At 40.8% G+C, this 20,917-nt stretch overlaps 1 protein-coding gene across 2 annotated transcripts; it reads right to left on the bottom strand.

Annotated features, from left to right (window-relative positions):
- Positions 1–9: 9 nt before the first annotated feature.
- Positions 10–20,685, bottom strand: CSDE1 (cold shock domain containing E1). Of its 2 annotated transcripts, XM_075443151.1 has the most exons (21): positions 20,595–20,685; positions 16,360–16,785; positions 13,711–13,909; positions 12,826–12,935; positions 12,377–12,469; positions 11,740–11,837; positions 11,503–11,584; positions 11,017–11,145; positions 10,726–10,851; positions 9,637–9,849; positions 7,803–7,943; positions 7,552–7,710; positions 6,849–6,956; positions 5,842–6,017; positions 5,323–5,435; positions 4,488–4,607; positions 4,076–4,254; positions 2,922–3,085; positions 1,832–1,964; positions 1,239–1,307; positions 10–412 (listed from the first exon to the last, which is right to left on the bottom strand). In XM_075443151.1, the coding sequence occupies exons 3-20, from the start codon at positions 13,907–13,909 to the stop codon at positions 1,260–1,262; spliced, it is 2,391 nt and encodes a 796-aa protein (XP_075299266.1). In that variant the 5' UTR covers positions 16,360–16,785; positions 20,595–20,685; the 3' UTR covers positions 10–412; positions 1,239–1,259. The 2 variants fall into 2 exon arrangements, with proteins under 2 accessions (XP_075299266.1, XP_075299265.1); XM_075443150.1 differs by lacking the exon at positions 10–412 and having other exon boundaries at positions 1,094–1,307.
- Positions 20,686–20,917: the final 232 nt, after the last annotated feature.

Raw genomic sequence — 20,917 nt, forward strand, 5'->3', positions numbered from 1 at the left:
GAGGGAAGCTTTTTTCAAAATCAGTAAAACTTTATTCTATTTCCATTCTTTGCCATTAACAGAAAAAAAAAAAATTGGAGAAAGCAATGTTTGTTTTACAAAGATAATGCATCTCCCAGAGAAGAAAACCCTAAATTGAGAATAGAGGTAACATGAAAAAAACCTAAAAAAACAAACCAAACCACAGTACTGCCCTCTATTCGAAGAGCGAAACTCCTGATCTTTTTGGTTAAAGTAATACTTAGACCAATCACTCAGTTTTCTTGCTTGATAAAGTGTGACTGGGGAATGGAGGGAGGGGGCAGGGGGAGGGGGAAAGCACACAGACATCAACTATTTCACCTTGATGAAAGTCTCAATACAGCTATGGAGAGCCTAAGTATTTATTCTTTTACAGTACACTGGGTGCCAGCTGCAAAAAAAAGAAAACAAAAACGTATTCACTTCAGGCACAACTTCTTTCTTTTTAAATTTAAATCAGTAAAAGAAACTGGGTTTAGAAGCTGCAGTGTTCTAAGCAGCAGCAGAACTGTGCATTTTTTAAATATATTTAAATTACCACACTGATGGCACACCTCAGCCTTATGAAATTCTGCACTGCACGTGTTTCAGAACGCTACAAAAATAAGTCTACCCTGGACAGAGACTTTCACTGAGCTCTAACAACTTGGCTGCCTAAAGGACTGGAGTTAAACGAAATCTGAAAACATTGTAACATTTGGCCATCAACTTAAGTTATCTGAATGCTAATACAGATTATATATAAAGTCAAACTTATTCTACCCTCATGGTCCTCAGAATTTGAGCAGAGCAAGCTGAAGTGAGCCTTCCGCTTCCACTTGGAAGGAAAGTCATAACACAATGGAGCACTAAGGCATAGTAATACCTTGGCCAAAATAACAAAGATAAAGCATAGATAACTGTAGTGCAGAATTCCATAAGGTCTACCAGAGTAGAGCTGTCTATAATGTTTACTCACATAGGCAATGTAGATTTGCAGTTACCGGTTGCGTTAAATGCACCATTCAAAACAAGCTTCTAAAATGTGATACTATAAGGCGCCACCGTAAGTTCTCCAGAATGCAACTGTGCATAATTTTAAAATGGTTTCATAAATTTATTTTAAACATAACATGAGAAGGTGTTAAAACCGGTGTAATAGCTTCTTAGAATTTGGAGGAAGGGATGAATGGGGAGATATTCAGTACCCTTCACCAGCCCCCACCACTCAGTCGTACATCAGGTATGGGTTTTGTGGATCAGTCTATAACACCAGCTTGACGGATCTTTCTCTCTGCACCAAATCCCTGCAAAAAAAAAAACAAAACAAAACTTTTTAGCTCTGGCATAGTGCTTTAAAGCAAACCTGTCTTCAGAAACAAGAGACAGTAACAGAACAGGTTCTGTGGCCACGTGGCTTTTTTTAGTCCTAGATACTTCAGATTCTAGACACTTTACTCCTTCTGCTTATCAAGTGGGGGCATAACCTTATGTGAAAGCGGAGTTTAGACAAAGGGCTTTCACTTAGGATCTCTGAAAAGGGGAGTAGGATTTATAAAATAAAAAACAAACCAAAATAGCCATTATGGGCTAGAACATCAGCAGAAATTGGTTGCTTCTATACTACGTGCTCTTCTGAAACCACAACACGCATTACTGACACATGGTACAGCACCCCTAAATTCACACATCTGACACAGCAGGCGACTAGTACACTATGGAATGAAAGCAGACACCGGTTAAGGCTTCCGACAGAGGAAGCAGTGTTATGTTATTTAAGTCAAAACACAAACTGCAGAAGAACTGCAAGCCAGCCTTTCTTCTTATGTACCTTTGAGTTATCCGGTCCCCTAGGCTGACGAAGAACTGTTAGACGAGGAGCATTGGCATCATCCAGATTAATGCTCTTCAAACGATTAACAAGTCTATCAGGACGTGGAGCAGCAACAGCCTTTGCGCCTTCGCTGTAACAGAGTCAACCATACAGACCAGCAATGACTTCCCAGAGATGGTGTAAGCTACCTAATTTATAGTCACTTTCCCCATTAAGCCATTAGCATAACCTGTCTCATGTGAAAGCGGATCCGCTGGATGATACCATGTATGTCTGCCTCAAAACCATTACTTTAAACACAGGACTCTGAAACAGCAGTAGCTCAAAACAGTATTCTCAAAAGGGTGTTCTTTAGTGAGCAGAGGTGTTGCATTTACTCTCATGCACACATAAATAGTACTTCCTACATTTCTGTTCCCTTTAACTGGAACAATGAAAGGCTTATGAGCTGCCAGTATGTAATGGCACAGTATTAACATCTCTGAAGATAACACAATTTTGAGAGAAAAAAATTGCACATTAGCACTTCTACAGCAACAAGAAGCTACCTCAAGCTTAAGCAAAATCCAAATTGGGTAGTCTTCTGCAAAATGTATAAGCAGTTCAAAAGCAAAAAAAAAACCCATCGCCCTTAAGAAATGACATGCCAAAACGAAAAGAGTGCCTAACAACATTGTTTTTCTATTTAAAAATGAAAGTTGCTCTTCAGGAGACAGGTGGGAGCACCATGTACTATATGCTGGCCAGAGAGGCCAGCTACTACAGAAGAATACCATCAGTTTTCTTATCATTCATTAATTTCTACTTAGAAGGCTGTACCAAAGTTCCTGCGACAGGGCAGGGGGAGCTTCTTAAGAAGAGATTAAGAAGCCGCCACCTGCAACTACAAAAAGCTGAGAGTTCTGCCGCTGCACTGTCCTGGACATCCTCCAAGTGCTGGCAGTTCTCAGATGAGAGGCTCTTGCTGAAGCCAGCTGAAATTCAGTGCTCCCATTCTAAGGAGCAGCTAGCTCAACTCAGAAGCAGCATGCGCTCCACTACTGTTATGTAGACAGTATGCCAGATTAAATCAATTCTAAATTCTCACCAGACACGCCACACATTACAGGCACTGCATTTTCCTGTGCGCTGGTTCAGGATTACTGAGAACTCCACTTCATCCCCAGCCTGTAGCTCCACACCATCCTGAACTTCTTTGACATGGAAGAAGAGCTTTTTGCTGTCACCCACTTCATAGTTAATGAAACCAAACTGAAAACCAACACATCACAAGGTTATTTCTTTCCTCTTGCTCCAAACACATGCAACAACTCACTCATTACTGCAGTTTAACTACATCCAGGGAAAAAAAAAACCCACTCTGAAGTGGAAATGCAATTTCTACATTGAACAGAACATTCTCTCCAGAAACAATACTTGAAGTCTAGGCATTCTTCTTGGGTTAGTAAAGTCACATTTAAACCCCAAAGTCTATAGAACAAGTTCTGAAAACTGCCAAAGTCCTGGCAGTTGCATTAAACCGAGAAGAGCACTGCTTCATGTTCTAAGACTCCATCTTAAAAGTTATACAGTAGAAACTACTCAATTTTTTAGTCTGTCACTGGTGTAAGCAGTCATTTACTTCCATTTACCATTCCACTCATGCATAAACCAACAAAACTCATCTCTCCATAGATGTCTAGAACTTAGTGGTGCAGATGAACTATAAAAATAGAAAGCATTCACAGCACTTGATTTTCTAATCATTCTGAGATGCAGCTAACTAGGGCAAATGATCAGCCTTCGCAGTTGAAGTGGACTGCAGTCATTGACTGCTTAATGCTCCAAATAAGCATCTTCTGGAAGCAGAGTATGCGCAGTTTTGTTTCTTTTTTTAAACACCTTTTTTTTTAATGCCCTGTTCAGCAGAAACTAGTTAGATCAATTCTAGGACATCTCAAAATCAGGTCTTCAGAATCACCCACTGCAGGAACTGCTGCCCACTCGTACCAATGCATCAGCACCAAACCAAGCACTGAGTTCACCTTTACTAAAATCACATTACACAGGCTTGCATAAACTAGTACTTGGGATACACAAACCTACTTCCCTAGAACCAGAGTACAAAGCAATCCATTTCTGCACAACAAGCTTCCTGGACGGAGGTGCTGAAGTGGGTTCTCATCTCATCTGCTCTATGCCAAGTCAAGCAGTTATTTCCTATTAACCTGCACCTTGCCTTCATTAGCAGCGGTCACTCACCTGATCTTTCACGCATTCCACTGTGGCCCTGCGGAACGGTGTGATGTTAACAGCCATTGTCTGCCCATTTTGACCAAGAACACAGAGCTGAAACTTTACTGTCTCTCCCTTTTGCAGACAGTCACCTTTGTTTGCCATTCCAACAATTCCAAACGGATAGACCTCTCCTTTCATCTCACCTAGAGGAGGAAAAAGTATGAGACAGAACTGAGTGGCATCCTTTCCTACCTGAGGGCACTTAGAATTTATTTCCAATATTAGAAGTGGTACTTCTACTGCCAGTTTAGTAGTATGAATATAGTCTGTAGCGTGAATATAATCCTCAACACCTCTATTTACAGTTTAATAAACTTCTATGCTTCTTGTGCATTTATGACAGGAAAACTTACAATTTAGAAGCAACAAATCTTACCATCCTCCATGACTTCAATCATGCCCTGGTATTCAGTTTGTGTGGGATCTACACTCCTTAAGGGACGAATTACTTTACCAGAGTAAACAGTTGGATCAGCTTCTTCTGTGATACCATTCACTGAAAAGAGACAGTGCAAGAACAGGATGTTCTAGTCATTTTATTTTAAAAAGAATTAGTAAGTGACTCAGATTGGCCAGAAGATAACAGTTTGCACTGCAAGACACCTATGGCAGTGCACTCTATCACCCAGTAAAACCGGAACAGCTTCAACACAGTGACAACTTAACAATAGCTTTCCTCATCAAGACCACACTGACAGTTCTAACATGGAAGTAGAAAAATATTAGTTTCTCATGAAAGTAGGAGCCATGGAACTTGAAAAGCGAACTGAATTATTTTACTTCTCTTCCACTGCATTCCCCTTCCCTGCTCACTTTAGCTATTCAACAAACTTTAAGTATGCAGTTTTTGCCCCCAAGTCCTTAATGCCCCCAAGTCCTTAATACCCCCATCTGCATTCCTCCTGCAATCTTCATTCTGTGAGGTACAGCACAACTAGTGCAATTACTAATTTGGCTAGTTCTGCCACTAGGTCTCTCCTTATAACCCTCCAATTGAAGATTACAGAGCACGATAAAGGCCCAAAGAGTTAATACTGTCTACAGGTCTGTTGGTCTGCATTTGTCCGTTCTCTGGAAACACAGGCAACAGGTTTCAGAAAACCAGTGACCACCACATTAAGCATCATCCTCTTGGTCTGAACTCCAACTGTAAATACCCAACAGCACCTGTCAAGAGCCTTGTAAGCAGAAAATACCAGTTACAGTCTTACCTGCATGTGTTTTGTTCACCTTTTCTGCACTAACTTTGTTTCCTTTGCCTTTTGACAAGCTGTACTCAACAGTGTCTCCAAGTTCCAGGCTATCAATATCACCACAGTATTCACTATAGGAACAGAATCAGGTACAATTTTGCTTTAGTTACATAACAGCAGCGATGCTCATCCAACATTTACATAAGTTGATCAGAAACCATTTAACTAGCTCAGCATCTCACATTTTCAAGAAATCCTCGCTCAAGAAAGTGAAGCACCTCAAATCTACTGTATTTCTTGTCCTGGGATTCAGAGGCATAGAACATCAAGACTGCTGACGAACAAAAGAGCCTGAACCAGCCCAGCCGAGATAATAAACAGATCCTGAGACACCTAAGCATATATATATATATATACACACACACACACGTACTGGAAGTCCAAATAGGTTTAACAGTCAAACCTACCAAACTCTGCCTCCCTCCCCCAACAAAACCCACACACACAAACAACAATAATAATAAAATTGTCATTCACCTGTAGTGGAAAAAGATCTCCTTATCATGATTGGCTGTTTCAATAAATCCAAAATTATCTTTCAGGGCTGCCACATATCCCAAAAGTCTCTTCGAGCTGTAATTGCGTCCTAGCATTCTGACAGAAACAGCTGTTTGCAAGCCAGTTCTCTTCACTTCACAAACACTGAACTCAACCTGTTGAAGAGGAGCATATCAATTCTAGATACAAGAAACCCAAACAAACCACGACCACCACCAAAAAAAAAAAACAAAACCTGACACCACTCACTTCAAAGCCGCATAGCTCTGACCAACATCTAGACTCTCCAGCAAATCTCCCAGAAACATCTGTCAGTCATTGACATTTACTACATTCCAAAGAGTAGCAGTCACACCAGTAACATCTGCAAGGCAAGCCAGCCTCTAGCACTCAGCTTCTCTTACCCATTAAAGATGAGAATCTTTCTGTTCATATGATTCATCTCCTTTCACTATGCTTTTCAGCAGTGGCCCACAGTGAGCACGTACCTAGCTTTGCTCACTTCAGGTTTTTAAAAACAGTAACCAGGGACTTCCTAGCATGGCTCCTGAACACTAACAGCTTTTAGGCTGCTCTTCCAGATCTCCGAGCCCTTTCTTTCTCCTTTTCCATTGTTTCAGGCTAATTTGATCATAAGGGTATGCTCTCTTCAACATTCATCTCAAAGTTTTTACGCTAATTTCCTCTTAATTATTCACAAGCAGAGTCCACCACCTTAATGATAAGAATTCCTGTTTAAAATGCATTATTTACATAATAAGACGCTTTTTTCATGTATGTATCAGCAGGTTTTAGGATATTTTTCTTAGTCACACAGAAGATTTAGCCACTCAAATGTAGGACAGAAGAAACGAGTGACACTACACAGATGCTTTGCCCTTCACTTGATGTGAGAGGGAGAAGAAATCCAGTAGCAAGCCAAAGAGAAGCTCACACCTCACAATACACAGAAAAGTATTTCCCAAGGGTATATTTAGTTATATTGCCTTATCTCCTATCTGGGGATTAGCAGATCCTTCCACATCCTTGGCCTGGTAAGGAATAGTCAGTTTCACTCCACAGTCATCATAAACAATTACTCCATCCTCAGCTTCCTAAAAACAAGACATCAAAATTCAGCAATCAGTATCTTATTTGTAAGCAAACAAGTTTACTACATACAATTCAAGCAATGCTCATTTGACCCACAGTGGTTTCACAGTAACTGCTCAGTAACTGGTGAAAAACACCATGCAATCAACTCCGAGTAAGAAGCTTTAAATTAGACATTAGATAATACTCTTAAAGGAAAGAAAGTATTACCATCATTTGCAGTTAAGTATTGGAAGTTTAATTATTCTGGCACTGTTTAAAACAGCATGACAAAACAACAGAGGCTCTCCTCTAGCCCTAGAAACTTAATTTCAACCAATTCTATCTAGAATCTTATGTAGCAGCAGGTAGAAAGACACTTCCCATGAAGTTCTTGGAAATTATTCTCAACAACGTTATCATTAACGATGCTTTTATTTTCTTGTTTCACACAAGTTAGTTTCACTGACTGCTGTCATTAGCTGTCCAATGTCGTTCACATTTATACATGACAAACAGTGCTTCAAAAAGTTGAATTAGAGATTTTAAGGAATCGGCCTCAGTCGTCAAAGCCAGGAACACAGAACTCGTATTTCACAAGTAGAAGAGCAGCATTACCTTCTCTTTGCCTTTATTTGGGCTAGTGGCTTTGGCTGGAGTGGCTTCTTTGTCTATAGTGCCCACAAAACGGTGATCTGATTGAGTGTGGAAAGAAACCGTGCCCTTTGGAAGTTTTTTAATCCTTATAGCATGATTTCTTTGGGCAGACAACATATCCTGAAAAACAACATCAATCAGATTTTAGACAGACTACACAATTTATTTTAAAAATAAGATTTCATAGAAGATTTCATATTCATCTCACTTACAGGAACGACAGTGAACTCTACTTCATCAGAAATATGGAGTTGATTTCCATCCATAATTTCACTGAAGTGAAAGAACATGCGAGCATCCCGGTCCACACATTTAATGAAGCCAAAGCCATCTCTCATTGCTGCAATCACACCCTGAGAATAGTCAAGTGGACAATTACAGTTTTGCTACCAGTATGCGACATCTGTCTGGAGTACGTAATAATTGCAACGCAAGGACTGAATCCTACGAAAACACTTCTTGGTTTATGCAATATGCTTCCTTGCAAACTGTAGTGCTAAAGGCTATGGTCAACCTGAAAGGCAAATAAGTCGTACTTACTTAGTTTCTCAATTTCTTATGAAGTCGAAAAGATTAATTTAAGCCACTAACAAGAAGCACTACAGTTAAAGAACCTCACACTACTACTGCACAGAGAACACAGTCTTGAAGAGGGTAACTCTATAAATACTCACATCATCTACACAAGCATATAATACATACATAAACACACATGAAACATACAGTAACTTATATAAGCAGGAAATAAAACCACTGGTGAGAGGGAAGTTTAAGAGAAAACACATCAGATTTCCAGATTTCCGTATCCATGGGTGTATATTATGGTAAGCATGTTACATAATATTTTAGCAGCCTTCCTGGTAACCACTAGAAATAGAACACTGAATAATAAACAGAATATACTGTGCAATAAACAGAATATACTGTGCCCCATCAAGTGTCCAAAAAAAAAAAAAAAAAAAAAAAAAAATCAGTTTATCACCCTGACCTCTGTTTAAAAATAAATAATTCATGAACATATTCAGTCCAACCTAGATACTACAGTTCAACTCAGTTACTACAGAGCCGTTAGCAACTCTCAGGGAAGGCTCACATGATTTGAATGACAATGCAAAGATACTTTCCACCTTTAGGAACACTCTCATATAGCTTTCACAAGCTCAGGAAAAAACAGCTAACCTTTCTAGAAGCAGCCGATACTTGCCACCTCAAAAACAGCTCGATTCAGGTGGGCAAATATATCTAGCCAGAGTAGAAACACAAGACAACTATAGGGTAGTATGCCAAAATCTGAGAAGCTGAAGTCAAAGTTCAGTGGTTTTCTTAAAGCAAAGGGTCCCTAACTCACAGCATACTGATGTGATAGCACTGTAATTGGACTCCAATTCAAAAGGAAGGCAAACTTACAGCCTAGCTGAAAGAGAACCAACATTCCAAATTACAGGAATTAAAATATGTTTTTTAACACTGATTAGCACATTCATCTTAGTCCCTGTAATCCAGTTTTTTATATGTGATAGAATGCAGCTCTTCACTGTCCTTCTGCTGGACCCTCACGACAGAGATATTCGCCAAAAAACATGAAATCCAAAAGCCGCACACAGTACCTCCTCCAAGTCTTAAGGCTTTTCACTACCTGAACTACAGTAGCCTCAGGTTCGTCTAGTTTTCCTAAAGAACATGAGTAGTTACCTATTTAGACTCAAGCACATGAATTTTTAAACTAATAGTTCTTGTATTACTTCTGTCTGCTATAACCAGATAGCAATCCAATCCAAGAGGGCCAGTTAAGGCCCAATTTTCTAATACTGCTTCATTTACTCAGTAGTTAACTACTTATTTTTTTAAAGGAAAGATGTGCAGCATCAATTCTGAATTTTATACCATTTAAGCACTTTGTTTCCAGTGTACATCTGAGAATTAGATTTCAGAAAAGGCAATGGAAGACAATAGCAACTCTTACGTTAAGTTATTGCTTAAGACAAAACTTTCATGTTTTACTTTCATTCCCCTCAAGAATTAAAACTTTTAAAGATAGATACTTGCCATTTCCCTAGTTTCATTAGTAAACTGGAAAGTATTGGGTAGAACCTCAATATTGGTGGCTCGTTCCAGTTTGTCACGTCTGTCTGTTGAAATATTGAATCGAACGTGGTCACTTTCCAGCAAGGTCACCTTGGATTTTGTATCTTTGTCTCCAAATGGAAGTTCTTTAGGAATCACAAAGTCAACTTTGATGCGGCCAGGTAATGGATCACTCTAGCAGTCAGAAAATCCAACAGAAAAAGTTAGTTCACCTACAAGACTCAGCATAACTGCAGACAGAATAGCTGGCAGAAATACTAATGCTAACAAAAGTATGGACGACACCAAATGCCTCCTGGACTCAGACCACATTATGCTTTATTTCTACCACTCCTGATTTGTAATTTACTGTCCATAGCCAAATGCAAGGTAGTTCTTGGTGGTGGTGGTTGTTTTTTGGGGGTTTTGTTTTCTTTCTCTCTCTTTTTTTTTTTTTTTTAAAAGGCACCAAGCATGTATTGCCAAAGAAATTAAAACTTTATTTCAAGGATATTTACAACCATACTTAGAACACTTCTAAAAGGCAATGTCTGCCTTATAAGTGTTAAAAACACACCAAAAACCCCACCCCAAACCTTCCCAAAACAATGCAGACTCATCCAAAACCTTAAGGGAAGTGCTTGTGTACACTCTTTCCTCAAAGCCAAACATTAAAGGTCAAGTTATCCCTCTGCTAAAATACTCAATAACTGTTAATGTTCACAGGAATTCACACATCAGGCTTATTCCAGCATATATTTTCTCCCCTTTTCCCTTAAAGATGGATCCTGAACTCACAAAATTCAATGGGAACTATTTGAAACACTAAAGAAAACACTCCCCAATGTACCACTACTCTAATTCTTGCTCTTTACAACCTTTAGAAAAATTGCATACTGTAACTGCTATCAATGGCTGCTACAGGTTAAGTACAAGCTTACTCCTTTACTCTGACACAATGCTTATGCAGCAGACTGTTACACAGAAAGGGGAACATTTCTACTGTTTAACTGGAATTCAATACAATCAATACAACATTTCACACAAACTCAAGTAAATACTGAAATTCACCTGGTTTTTGCTGGGTACTTTTGGAATTACTTTGGTTACAGTTCCTTCAAAATGTTCAATGCTGATATCCTCAAAAATGACAGTTCCTTGAGGCAGCAGTCTAACATCTGTTGCAACTTCTTTACCCTAAAAGCACAAAATCAGTCAAACACTCAGAGAAGAGGTAAGGTAGAAGACATTTTCCAATGAACCTCCTCCCCCCTCCTTTTTACAAATGAATTTGAAGAAATAGACAGCTGTCCAGTTATGCCCTAGGATCTTGTCTTCAGTTTTTACTGGATTTCGTCTTACATTTCTGTCTTTGATTGTAAATTCCACATCATCACCAGGCTGTAAGGCTTCTAGGTCACCTTTAAATTCACTATAGTGAAAGAATATCTCCTTCACGACATCACCCCTCTCAATAAATCCAAAGGCTTCCTAAGAACAGAACAAAGCGTTTAATAAATTGCCTATTCTCTTAGCACAGCAAGACAAAATTTTACAGGTTCTGTCAAACACAATGAAAGACCACGACATACCAATATAGCAGACTTATGAGTGCACACTGCTAACATACTACCACAAGAAAATATATAAATGGAAATAAATAGGACTTCGTTTGTGAAGAAGCATATTAGCATCAAATACTAGCTTTTTAAACCCTTTCATCCAGTTTACACCCACAGCTCCAACCTGTTAATAGCTCTTAATGCCCCAAATATACTACTCCTAACACCACTTTTCAGAACAGTATTTCATTTTCAAATGAAACATTAAAGCTAAGGCATCACTTACTTTCATGGCACAGACTACTCCTTGACAGCGGGCTTGTTTCTTTTTTAATAGCATAATGTTACGAGCACTTACAGCACCAGTACTAGAAGAGGGCGAAAAAAGTGAACAGAGCAAACATAAAACAACTCAAAACTGGAGCAAAAGTTAAGATTATATTATATAATGTCATTTCAGTTCTTGAAACAGACATGAATTGCTGCCTGACTACTAAAAGTCAGAAAAGCAATACCAACTTACTGTTTATTTGTATCAATTACGAAGTTTATTTTATCTCCTGTTTCCAGCTGTACATTTCCTTCAACATCCTCAGGTGTATAAGTCAGGTAAAATACTTCCTGTAAATTAACACTGACTAATATTAGTCTATTTGCAGAATAGTTTTTTCAAAGAAAAATTAACACACTTTTGTTTAATAACAGTATCTACTGTTTAAGAAATTCATTTACTGACAAAACAAAAAATGGATCAAACACGGCATGCAAAAACATTCTTTTTTCCATCACGCTGTTTTGATGAGTCTGTAACAAGCAACTTAGGTTGAATGGCTTGTACGTGGCCATCTTTAAACACAAAAGTTTAAATTTTCGAAGTTCAAGATAAGGATACATGAACATTACATAACCTAGCTTCACTAAGTTTTAAAAGAGAAACACAACTACTTGGCTCTACATAAAGTTCCCCATGGACATAAGCAAGCAAGCTGTTGAATTAACATTTCTGTTTGTAGTAATTATCAAAGCATGCTTTTTTTTTTTGGCCAAGAACTAGAGTTCTTAGCACTGTCAACTGTTCAGATTTAATTGTGCCAATTTTTTCACTCACAGACCACAGTGACGGATCAGTGAAGAGTTCAAGTAAAATATGTAAGCTTTACCCCATTACGTTCGTAGCACACACTCCCTGTTGGACTCTGACCCGGGGCAGCTGGAGATTTACTCTCTAAATTGTGAGGAACAGCGCACACAACCTACCAGTCAAACAAACAAAAAAAAAGAAATCCAATGCTAGTCATTTCAGGAGCAGCATTGCTGAATACAAAATGAATCTCAGCATCCTCTACTATGCAGTCAGGGATGCACTTCTAGTGTAACTCAACAAGTAATGCCACGCTGCAAAGTTTCAATCTTACAGAACACCTGTTGACTCTAAGAACTGTCTGGAGCTCAGAGCTCAAACTGAACCTCTGAATTTTTACCAGAACAACAAAAATATATTTCAGTGTAACTGAATATGTACGTAGTTAACATACGTGCTAAATGAATCCAGCCCTATGTACTGGAGTAAAGGATGGAAATTATGCATGTATAGAAAACAGGCACTAACCTGTCCATTTATTCGTTCTTCAGGCAATATTTCTGGTTTTATCTTCACCAATTTAATAGCAATGGGTTTTCCAGTTCGGCGATCAGAAGACACTTCAAACTCAACATCATCTACAAGGCAACCAAATATGATACTGGTGTCACAGTTTTGTTTGGGTTTGTTTTTGGTTTTTTTTTGTTTGTGGTTTTTTTTTGTTTGTTTGTTTGTTTGTTTGTGGTTTTTTTTTTTTTTTTTATCACTAAATGGTTACATTTGGTAATTCAGGGCTTGTGGCCAAACACAATAAATAAAACTCAGGTGCTTTTGTTGCTAAGGAAGGGCACGATTTGCAAAATTTATCTGTTTATTCTGCTTATTCCCTCCTGTTGCTAATGAACTATTCTATTGTAATGGCTTGCCCTTCAGTAATTCCCTTCCCCACTCACTACATATCAGACTTCACACTGAAGTTCAGACAACATAGCAAATGCCATTGAACAGTTTAGAAACTTCACTGCCACGTTAGATAGTAGCATGAAGTAGCAGCTTTACCATTCTGAGAAAGAACCAGCCATCTTCAAACTAATTTTAAACAAAGAAATACTGAGTACATGAGGTATATCCTTCAACAGTCTAAGCACTTGCTTCCATCTCAGTTATACAAGTTTGACCTAACACAACATCTTTTCCAGAATGGCCACAATTACATTAATGCAAGCTGCACAAAGCTTAAGTGCTGTAAAGGTCTCTTATCGGGAGTGGTAGATTATTAACTCAATTATCTCTTTAGCCCATCGGAAGGAACAGCATGCATCTGTTCATGACACGAGATAAAAGGATTTTCCATGGCAAGTGAAAGAGACTGGTCTTCACTCAGTCAAGAGGCTTTGAAAGTTGCCCAATTACCTCCTACTTTGAGCTCCTGTAAGTTGCCATTATACTGTGAACAGTGGAAGAACAGTCTAGCTTGCCGTTCTGAACACTGAATGAATCCATAAGAGGTCAGCAGTTTCTCTATAACCCCAGTCTCACGCAGTGCTGCCGAAGTACCATTGGGGTACCCGTTGTGTCCATTGTTGTGGAGCAGGTTTGGATCAAAGCTCATCTGTTTAAAAGAAACCGTAGGGTAAAAAAAACAACACACACACTCTACTTGAAATGTTTCCTTTCTCCATACCCACATAACAGAATAACAAACACAAAGGAGCTTGTGGAAGCTATTGTAACAAGCAAATTCTAACCATTTTTAAAACAGAGTAAGAACATCAAACTAGTCAATCTTTTGTAAAACAATAAACCTTAAAATTTAGACAGGCAATATATTTATAAAATAGGCCAGAACTACAACACAAAAATAAAGCTTACTTACACCAAAACAAACTTCTGACTTTAAGTATTACACCTCAAAGTACTCCCACATTCACTATTTCAGATCAGAGCCTGAAAAAATCTGAAGTATCTGCTCTTCCAAATTGAGCAGGTAATTAGGAAAATACAGCAGTTACGAATCAACAGAATTAGATTCACATCCCTGTAAAGTTTGCCCCTAGTTTGTCTGTTCAGTCTTTCATACTGAAAAAAAAAATGGTTTTAAGGATTTAAACGTTTTTGCACAGTTATGGAATTAATATTCAGAATTAAACTAATATTTCTGTGGCACAGGAGATCAAGTGCTCGAGACACTGAGAGAACTTGAAAACAGCATTAAATTAAACAAAGTTTAAGCTGTAAATGACTGTTTAATTCACTTACATCCATGACAATATTTGGGGGTGGGGGTCTTTTCTCTTCAAGGCACAGATTCAATCTTAAAATATACACAAGTCCCTTTACTAACTCACTGGCTTTTTAATGTGCAAGTCTCATTTTTAACCTAAGCCATTTCCAGGTTAGCAACTGAATCAGTTGAAATGTATTACACCTCACCACTTGAATTCAAGAAAGACCACTGAAGCAACCCTCCCCAAAGAGTCAATATGCATCTTAAAATACAGTATTGGAGGAGTTTATTTGCTGCAGTTTCCAGAGTACTTATTTAGGAAACAGAATGAGACTGTATCTGTTCTCTGCGTTCTTGCTGCATCAAGCAGAAGAGATTCGAAATTAGCCAGTAATACGTTTAGTCGAGATAGCACATGTCTGAGCAACTTGTAAAATGGTCATGCTTCCTACTCTAATACAGACATCAAGTTACTCAACATATTAAAAGGTGTAGTTACCGCATGTCTTATTATGCTGTTTGAAAACCAGTTTGAAAGTGATCAAAGAGCATCACTCCAATAGACAAACCCTCATCTTTTGAGGAGGGCAACCCCTAGGATATATCACACACAAGATGCCCTTGCGGAAAGGCAAAAGCTGAAGTGTTTGATTTTAAGGCATCCTAGAGTTTGAAATATTTTTCAAAAATAAATTGGTCCTGCAAGCAGGGTGGCTGAGAGAAGGGAAAATGATATATTACTATACCTCTTCACAGCAGAATAATAGGCAAGACCATTAATCCATTCAGAAAGCTCAAATCAGTGTAACAAATGTTTTTTGTGAGTCATTTGCAAAATGGCCACTTCAAATCTCTGATACGAGGTAAGTACACAAACACACATACACCCCCGATGCAGACACGAAGCAACAGACTACTACTAAAGGTACTTCAGGTACAGAAAATTACAAAAAATGTACCTAAAAATCAAGTTCAGAGTAGCCTGTCTCAGGATTAGAAAACCACACTTCAGTAATCTCTTGCTCAAAGACTATCATTGCATGACACCATTTGAACAGGTTGAGTTTAAAGAAGTATTAGTAGTATAGCACAAAGAACACATCATCAACCATCTAAAGCCTGACAACTTAAGTTCAAGTAAAGATTCACTCCTCAGGGTGGCACTAAAATTTGCTGTAAAGATACATGATAATATTGGCAGTCTTTCCAGATGCTTGTCATATTCCTACACCTGTTCAAACGTAATGTTATAATGGAGTGTAACAAAAATCAAAGACTATATCCATCCATACGTATCACCAGTACTATTGTCATAAAACCATTCTTCATGAAGCTTCTAGTAATAGGCTACAACCCATCAATGTATAAACAAGATTTGCTTGGATCTACAATATAATGGTTACATACTGGACCACAACTACCTGGCTGTCCTGTTCACTCCCAACGGTTGACTTTTAACACTGCTGCCCTATCAGTTTATAAGAACTATGAACCCCACCAATACAAGTACTCAGATGAATTAAAGAAAAAACACCCACACGTGCATTAAGATTGAAAAAAGACTAAACAGAGGTTATTTGAAAAAAAAAAAAAGGCATCAAACCCACAACACTACTGTTAATAGAAGGGAGAAACATTAATAACCCGCTCTCTATGGTTATAACTATTGTCAAATAGAACCGTAACACAGGTACTATTAATTCATCATACTATTACTAAACGTAACAGCAAAGAACTGCTAAAAAACCCTAACAAAACCCACACCCTTTTGCTGACAATTTGTTTCCTATCAAGCTTAGAAATATATGTAACTTTATGTAAACACATACACCAACCTCGCAGTGATATTCAAATATTGCACTTTCAGTAGTATTAGCCGACTCTTCTGTTTCAGCACAAGTTTAAGGATGAAGACTGCTATTATTGGGAAAAAAAAAAAAGAGAGAGAGAGAAAGAGAGAAAGAAAAAAAGATAGCAAGAGAATGTGATCTATCAAGCTAATAGAGAATACAAGTGCTGCTGCCCTGGGCAATTTCACTACAGCACTGGAGAAAACAAAGACTACTAGCAGCGTTGGGACGTGCTCTTTTGAAGCTGTTGAGTAGGCACAAACTTCTTGTTTCAGATCAAGCCTTGTATCTTCAGTGTAAGTTTCCTCTTCTTTGGTCTTGAGTTGTTGTTACGATGCGGTATATTCTTTTCCTGATCTGAACTTGAAGCAGCAGTTTCAGGTGGTAAATTCTGTTCTGTTCCACTTCATACTAGAGAAAAAAACCCAACACATTAAATATCACTTTAAAAGAAACTATCCATCAGTCCTAGGTGCTCCTACAAACAGGTGCATTTCCTCTACCTTAATACTGTAGGTTTGATCCATGCCAGGAAAGACTTGTTTTACAGATATGTTTGGCATTCCAATTTTCAGTTTTGTTTTCCAAGAAACAATACCTCCAAGCCAGTGATATGATATCTCCAATTTTAAACTCTTCAGATGCAGTTTGGCACTTCAGGAAAGGTTCCAGTTTGTACAATTAAAACATCAACTTCACTTTGATGAACAGCAGCATCATTTAATGCAAGTCTTAGTCCCCCATCAATAACTTCATATGGGTGCTGTCTCAGTTTAATTAGTAAGTGCCTGCATGGAACTTCAGAGTAGCGGGGGGTGGGGGGTGGCATTAGAATTTCCTGATAATTTTTGTTCCAAAAGGTAAGTCAAGGACTAGCCATACCTGAAGCACTTTTAGCTTTGTGTAACAATAAACAAGCTTCTCAATTATACGTATAGACGCTGTGTGACTGTTCTACACAGACCATATGCACCCCAGCACAGCATGTAAAATAACTGAGGAGCCATTCTGTGGACTTCTTAAAACACTGTTTGCAAAGTGCTGATTACATATAGATAATATCTGTGTAGACGACGTAACAGAGAAGCCTCTCTGCAACAGTAACTAGAAAATAATTCTCTCCTGAAGTTTTCCAGTACCACTTTGTATTTTCATGAGAAAGTGGTTTGGACAAACTGCCACCTACCACACAAAACTGAAGCTTTATAGAAACAGAAGCTTTTTTTTTTTTGAAAAGAAATAAAATCAACTATTGATTTGAGTTTGTTGCTTACTCAGCAGACACAAGAAAAAAAATGAGGAGGAGATTTTTGTGGACAAAAGCTGCCAAGAGCAACACAGCTATCAATCTATGCATAAACTAGCATGTTATGCAGTAATCTAAAGGAACTAAGCATCAGAGCACAACTCTTCCTGAAGTTGTTCATCACATCAAACAAGCAAAAACATGGACAAAGCCTATTTTTCCACTGTAGCAGGAAAGTGAATTTCACAATTTACTTTGAGCTCTAAAGTCCCTTTAGTGGACTTGAGTCAACTTAAGTGACTGAAAAATGAATGCAAAGACATCTAACTGTCATCAGAGTGAAAACGCTGGCTGCAGTCAGCTATTACAAATAAAAATTCTAAACCCCCAAAGCACACAATGGCTATATGCAAAATCATCACCCACTTTTCACACAAGTTTGTATTTCAACAACCTCTCCTCCAGACAAAGCATCTTCCTTTAGTCACCACTCCAAAACACTTTATGTTGAAGTAAGATTTTTGTCAGACCATTACACATACACTAAGGAAACTAAGTCAGAAATTGGATGAAGGTAGTACAAATCACTATCTGGTACGAAAGGTTTCCAGTGAAAGATTCAATTATAAAAAAATATGTCAGAAGACATAAAGCTATTGCAAAAATAACAGGATCATTAGACTTTTCACATCCTTCCATATTAGATTCAGGCAATCATTACCACAATCTTTTTTAGGATTGTATTGTTTTTCGGAGGGCATTTCAGATCTCATATGAGCATCCTCCCAGCAACGTTCATGAGAAATGAAGTAGGCATACACTTTATCACAAGACCTGCACAGGGACACTTAGATTCTTCTTATTCATGTACTTCTCTCTCATCTATTTAAACTAGTATTTATTAGAGCTCTACTAGAGCTGTGACTTGTATCATATTACATTTCTCATTTTTCTGGGCACAGAATATATTACAACTTCACAGAATAATAAAAACACCTCTACAAAGATGACTAAAGCTAATTTTGTCAGGTAATGGGATACGGCATAAGCTTTTCCCTTAAAAGCCATTTTAATTTGATAACAAGACTGGTTTACTACACTTATGTTATTAAACAAAAAAAAAAGTTGGCACGCAAGCATAACTAAAGTAAAAAAAAAAAAATCTCATGGTGTCTGCCTCAAATTCTTTACTTTTTAATTCAGCTACTATAAATACTCCTCCCAATGCTAAACACCCTAAGCAGCTGCCCAGCCCCCAAGTCACACTGGGTTCTGCATTTGTATATTTACAGCTGAAAGGATTAATACAAAGACAGAGAAGAGCTGTACAAGTCCTGTTCTTGAAGTCTTTCAGGTGTGGAGTTTTCTAAATGACAGGAAGTCACACAAAGCCGTTCACAGTTAGAAACCATCTATACAGCCTAACAGTAGAACCTCCCGGATTACACTGTTTTGTTTCCCACTTTCCTCACAAAAAAAGATGTAACTACAAGAGTCTGCATTTTACTGGATTAAAACATGTGCTTCTACAAATAGCCATCTCTTACACGACTAAGATGAAATCTAATAAACATAAAACTTACTTTTTTCAGTATGCATGCACAACACAGCTATTAGACACTTGGAGATAAAGCTATTCCGTATCTTTTCAGATAAATGTTGGAAAGCAGTACTGAACAACCAGCTCTTGAGCACCCCAAACAATATGTGACAGCTACGAGATCAGCTACTAATATTCGCTATATCAATGAAGTCACTTTTAAGTCCAAAAAAGACATGGGGGGGGGGAGTTAATAACGTCCAAGGACATCCGTAAAGGCACATAAACTCTTTATTAAAAAAAAAAAACAACCCAAAACATAAAACAAAAAATCCGTTTACTTGTAACGGGTTTGGAACCTGGGAAGAGCCCCGTTCTTGTCATTAACTCCGACAACAGAAAACGAGACCCAGGCCGATGGCGGCTCGTCGCGGGCCCTGAGGAGGGGCCTGCGGCACAGCAAGCCTCGAGCCCGGCGCGGCCCTCCCGCCGGCCCCGCTCGCCGCGCTGCAGCAAGATGGAGGCCGCGGAGCCGCGGGCCCCGCCGAGGGGCGGCGCCAGAGGCCCAGCCAGCAGCGCGCCGAGCGGGGCCGCGGCGAGCCGGAGGCAGCCAGCACGCCGACCGCGGCCTACGCTGTGACAGAGCAAAGGCCGGAAAGGGGCCGCGCCGGGCCCCGCCGCCTCCCGGCCCAGGGGAAAGACGAGCACGGCGAAGGGAGTGGCCGCCCCGCCGCCCTCCCCGCACACAAAGGGGGGCGATGGCGGCCGTTCCCCCACACACAAAGGGACGACGGCCTACCCTCCGCGCCGGGCGGGGCTGCGCGCGCGGCACGCCGGGAGCCGCGGTCCGCCACCGCCCCTCCACCGCGGCCGCGCAGGCCCGTCCCCAGGAGCCCCAGCGCCGAGGCCCCGCCCGCTGCCTACCGGGACACGTAGTCCCCCCGGCGGCCGCCCGCGGCCCGACCGGCACTCGCCGGCCTGCAGGCCCCGACAAGCCCCACAGCCCGCTGGGCCGCGCAGCGCGCCGGGAAAGCGAGTTCCGGCGTCGCCGTGGCCCCGCCTACGCGGCTGGAGGGGGAACTCCAGCCCCCAAGAGCCCCGGCGGCCGGGCGTCTGTCCGCAGGACGCCGGGACGCGTAGTGCGCACGCCGCCACGGCCCAGCAGCCCGCCGCCACCGGTATTCGATCCCCGGGAGCGGCGGGCTGCGAGGCAGGCTCCCGCCCCCCCTCTCCCCCGGCCGCCGCACTCCGCGCAGCCGAGGGGAGGTTCCAGGCAGCTCTGCCCCGCCGAGACCGGAGATAAACGGGAGGCGGGTCCAGAGGTGCCCTCTACCTCTTCCGCCGACTCTCGGGGGTCCCGGTGGCCCCTCGCGTGCGCGGGCGCCGTCTGGGCGGCGCGGGGGGCCGCGGGAGGCGGCCGCGGGCCGTACTCACCCCAACAGCTCAGCGCCCCCGCTCCAGCGCCGCCATGAGCAGCACGGCACAGCACGTAGGAATAAATCCCGGCCTCTCGCGAGAGCCGGGGCGGAGCCGCGCCTGCGCCGAGAGGAGCCGAGAGCTCCATGGTGCGCACGCGCGCCGGGAGAGCGGCCGGTGGCGCGGCCACGCGAGAGGGTTTCTGTACGGACAGCAGCGCCCCCCCCCGGCCTGAGGGGAGCCCAGGCCGCCGCGCGGCAACACCCGCGGTTCTGCCCCGCGAGGGCCCGCGGTGAGGGCGGCGCTGCCGGCGCCAGGCGCGAGCAGGCCCCGCGCTCGCG

This window comes from Opisthocomus hoazin, chromosome 25, assembly GCF_030867145.1.
Source record: "Opisthocomus hoazin isolate bOpiHoa1 chromosome 25, bOpiHoa1.hap1, whole genome shotgun sequence".
Taxonomy (NCBI): Eukaryota; Metazoa; Chordata; class Aves; order Opisthocomiformes; family Opisthocomidae; genus Opisthocomus; species Opisthocomus hoazin.

Coding starts and splice junctions, on each gene's coding strand:
- CSDE1 (XM_075443151.1), bottom strand. CDS start 13,909: ATGAGCTTTGATCCAAACCTGCTCCACAACAATGGACACAACGGGTAC. Junction 12,470..12,825: donor AAGAACGAATAAATGGACAG/GTTAGTGCCTGT, acceptor TTTGACTGGTAG/GTTGTGTGCGCTGTTCCTCA. Junction 11,838..12,376: donor TGTGCTACGAACGTAATGGG/GTAAAGCTTACA, acceptor GTTAATTTACAG/GAAGTATTTTACCTGACTTA.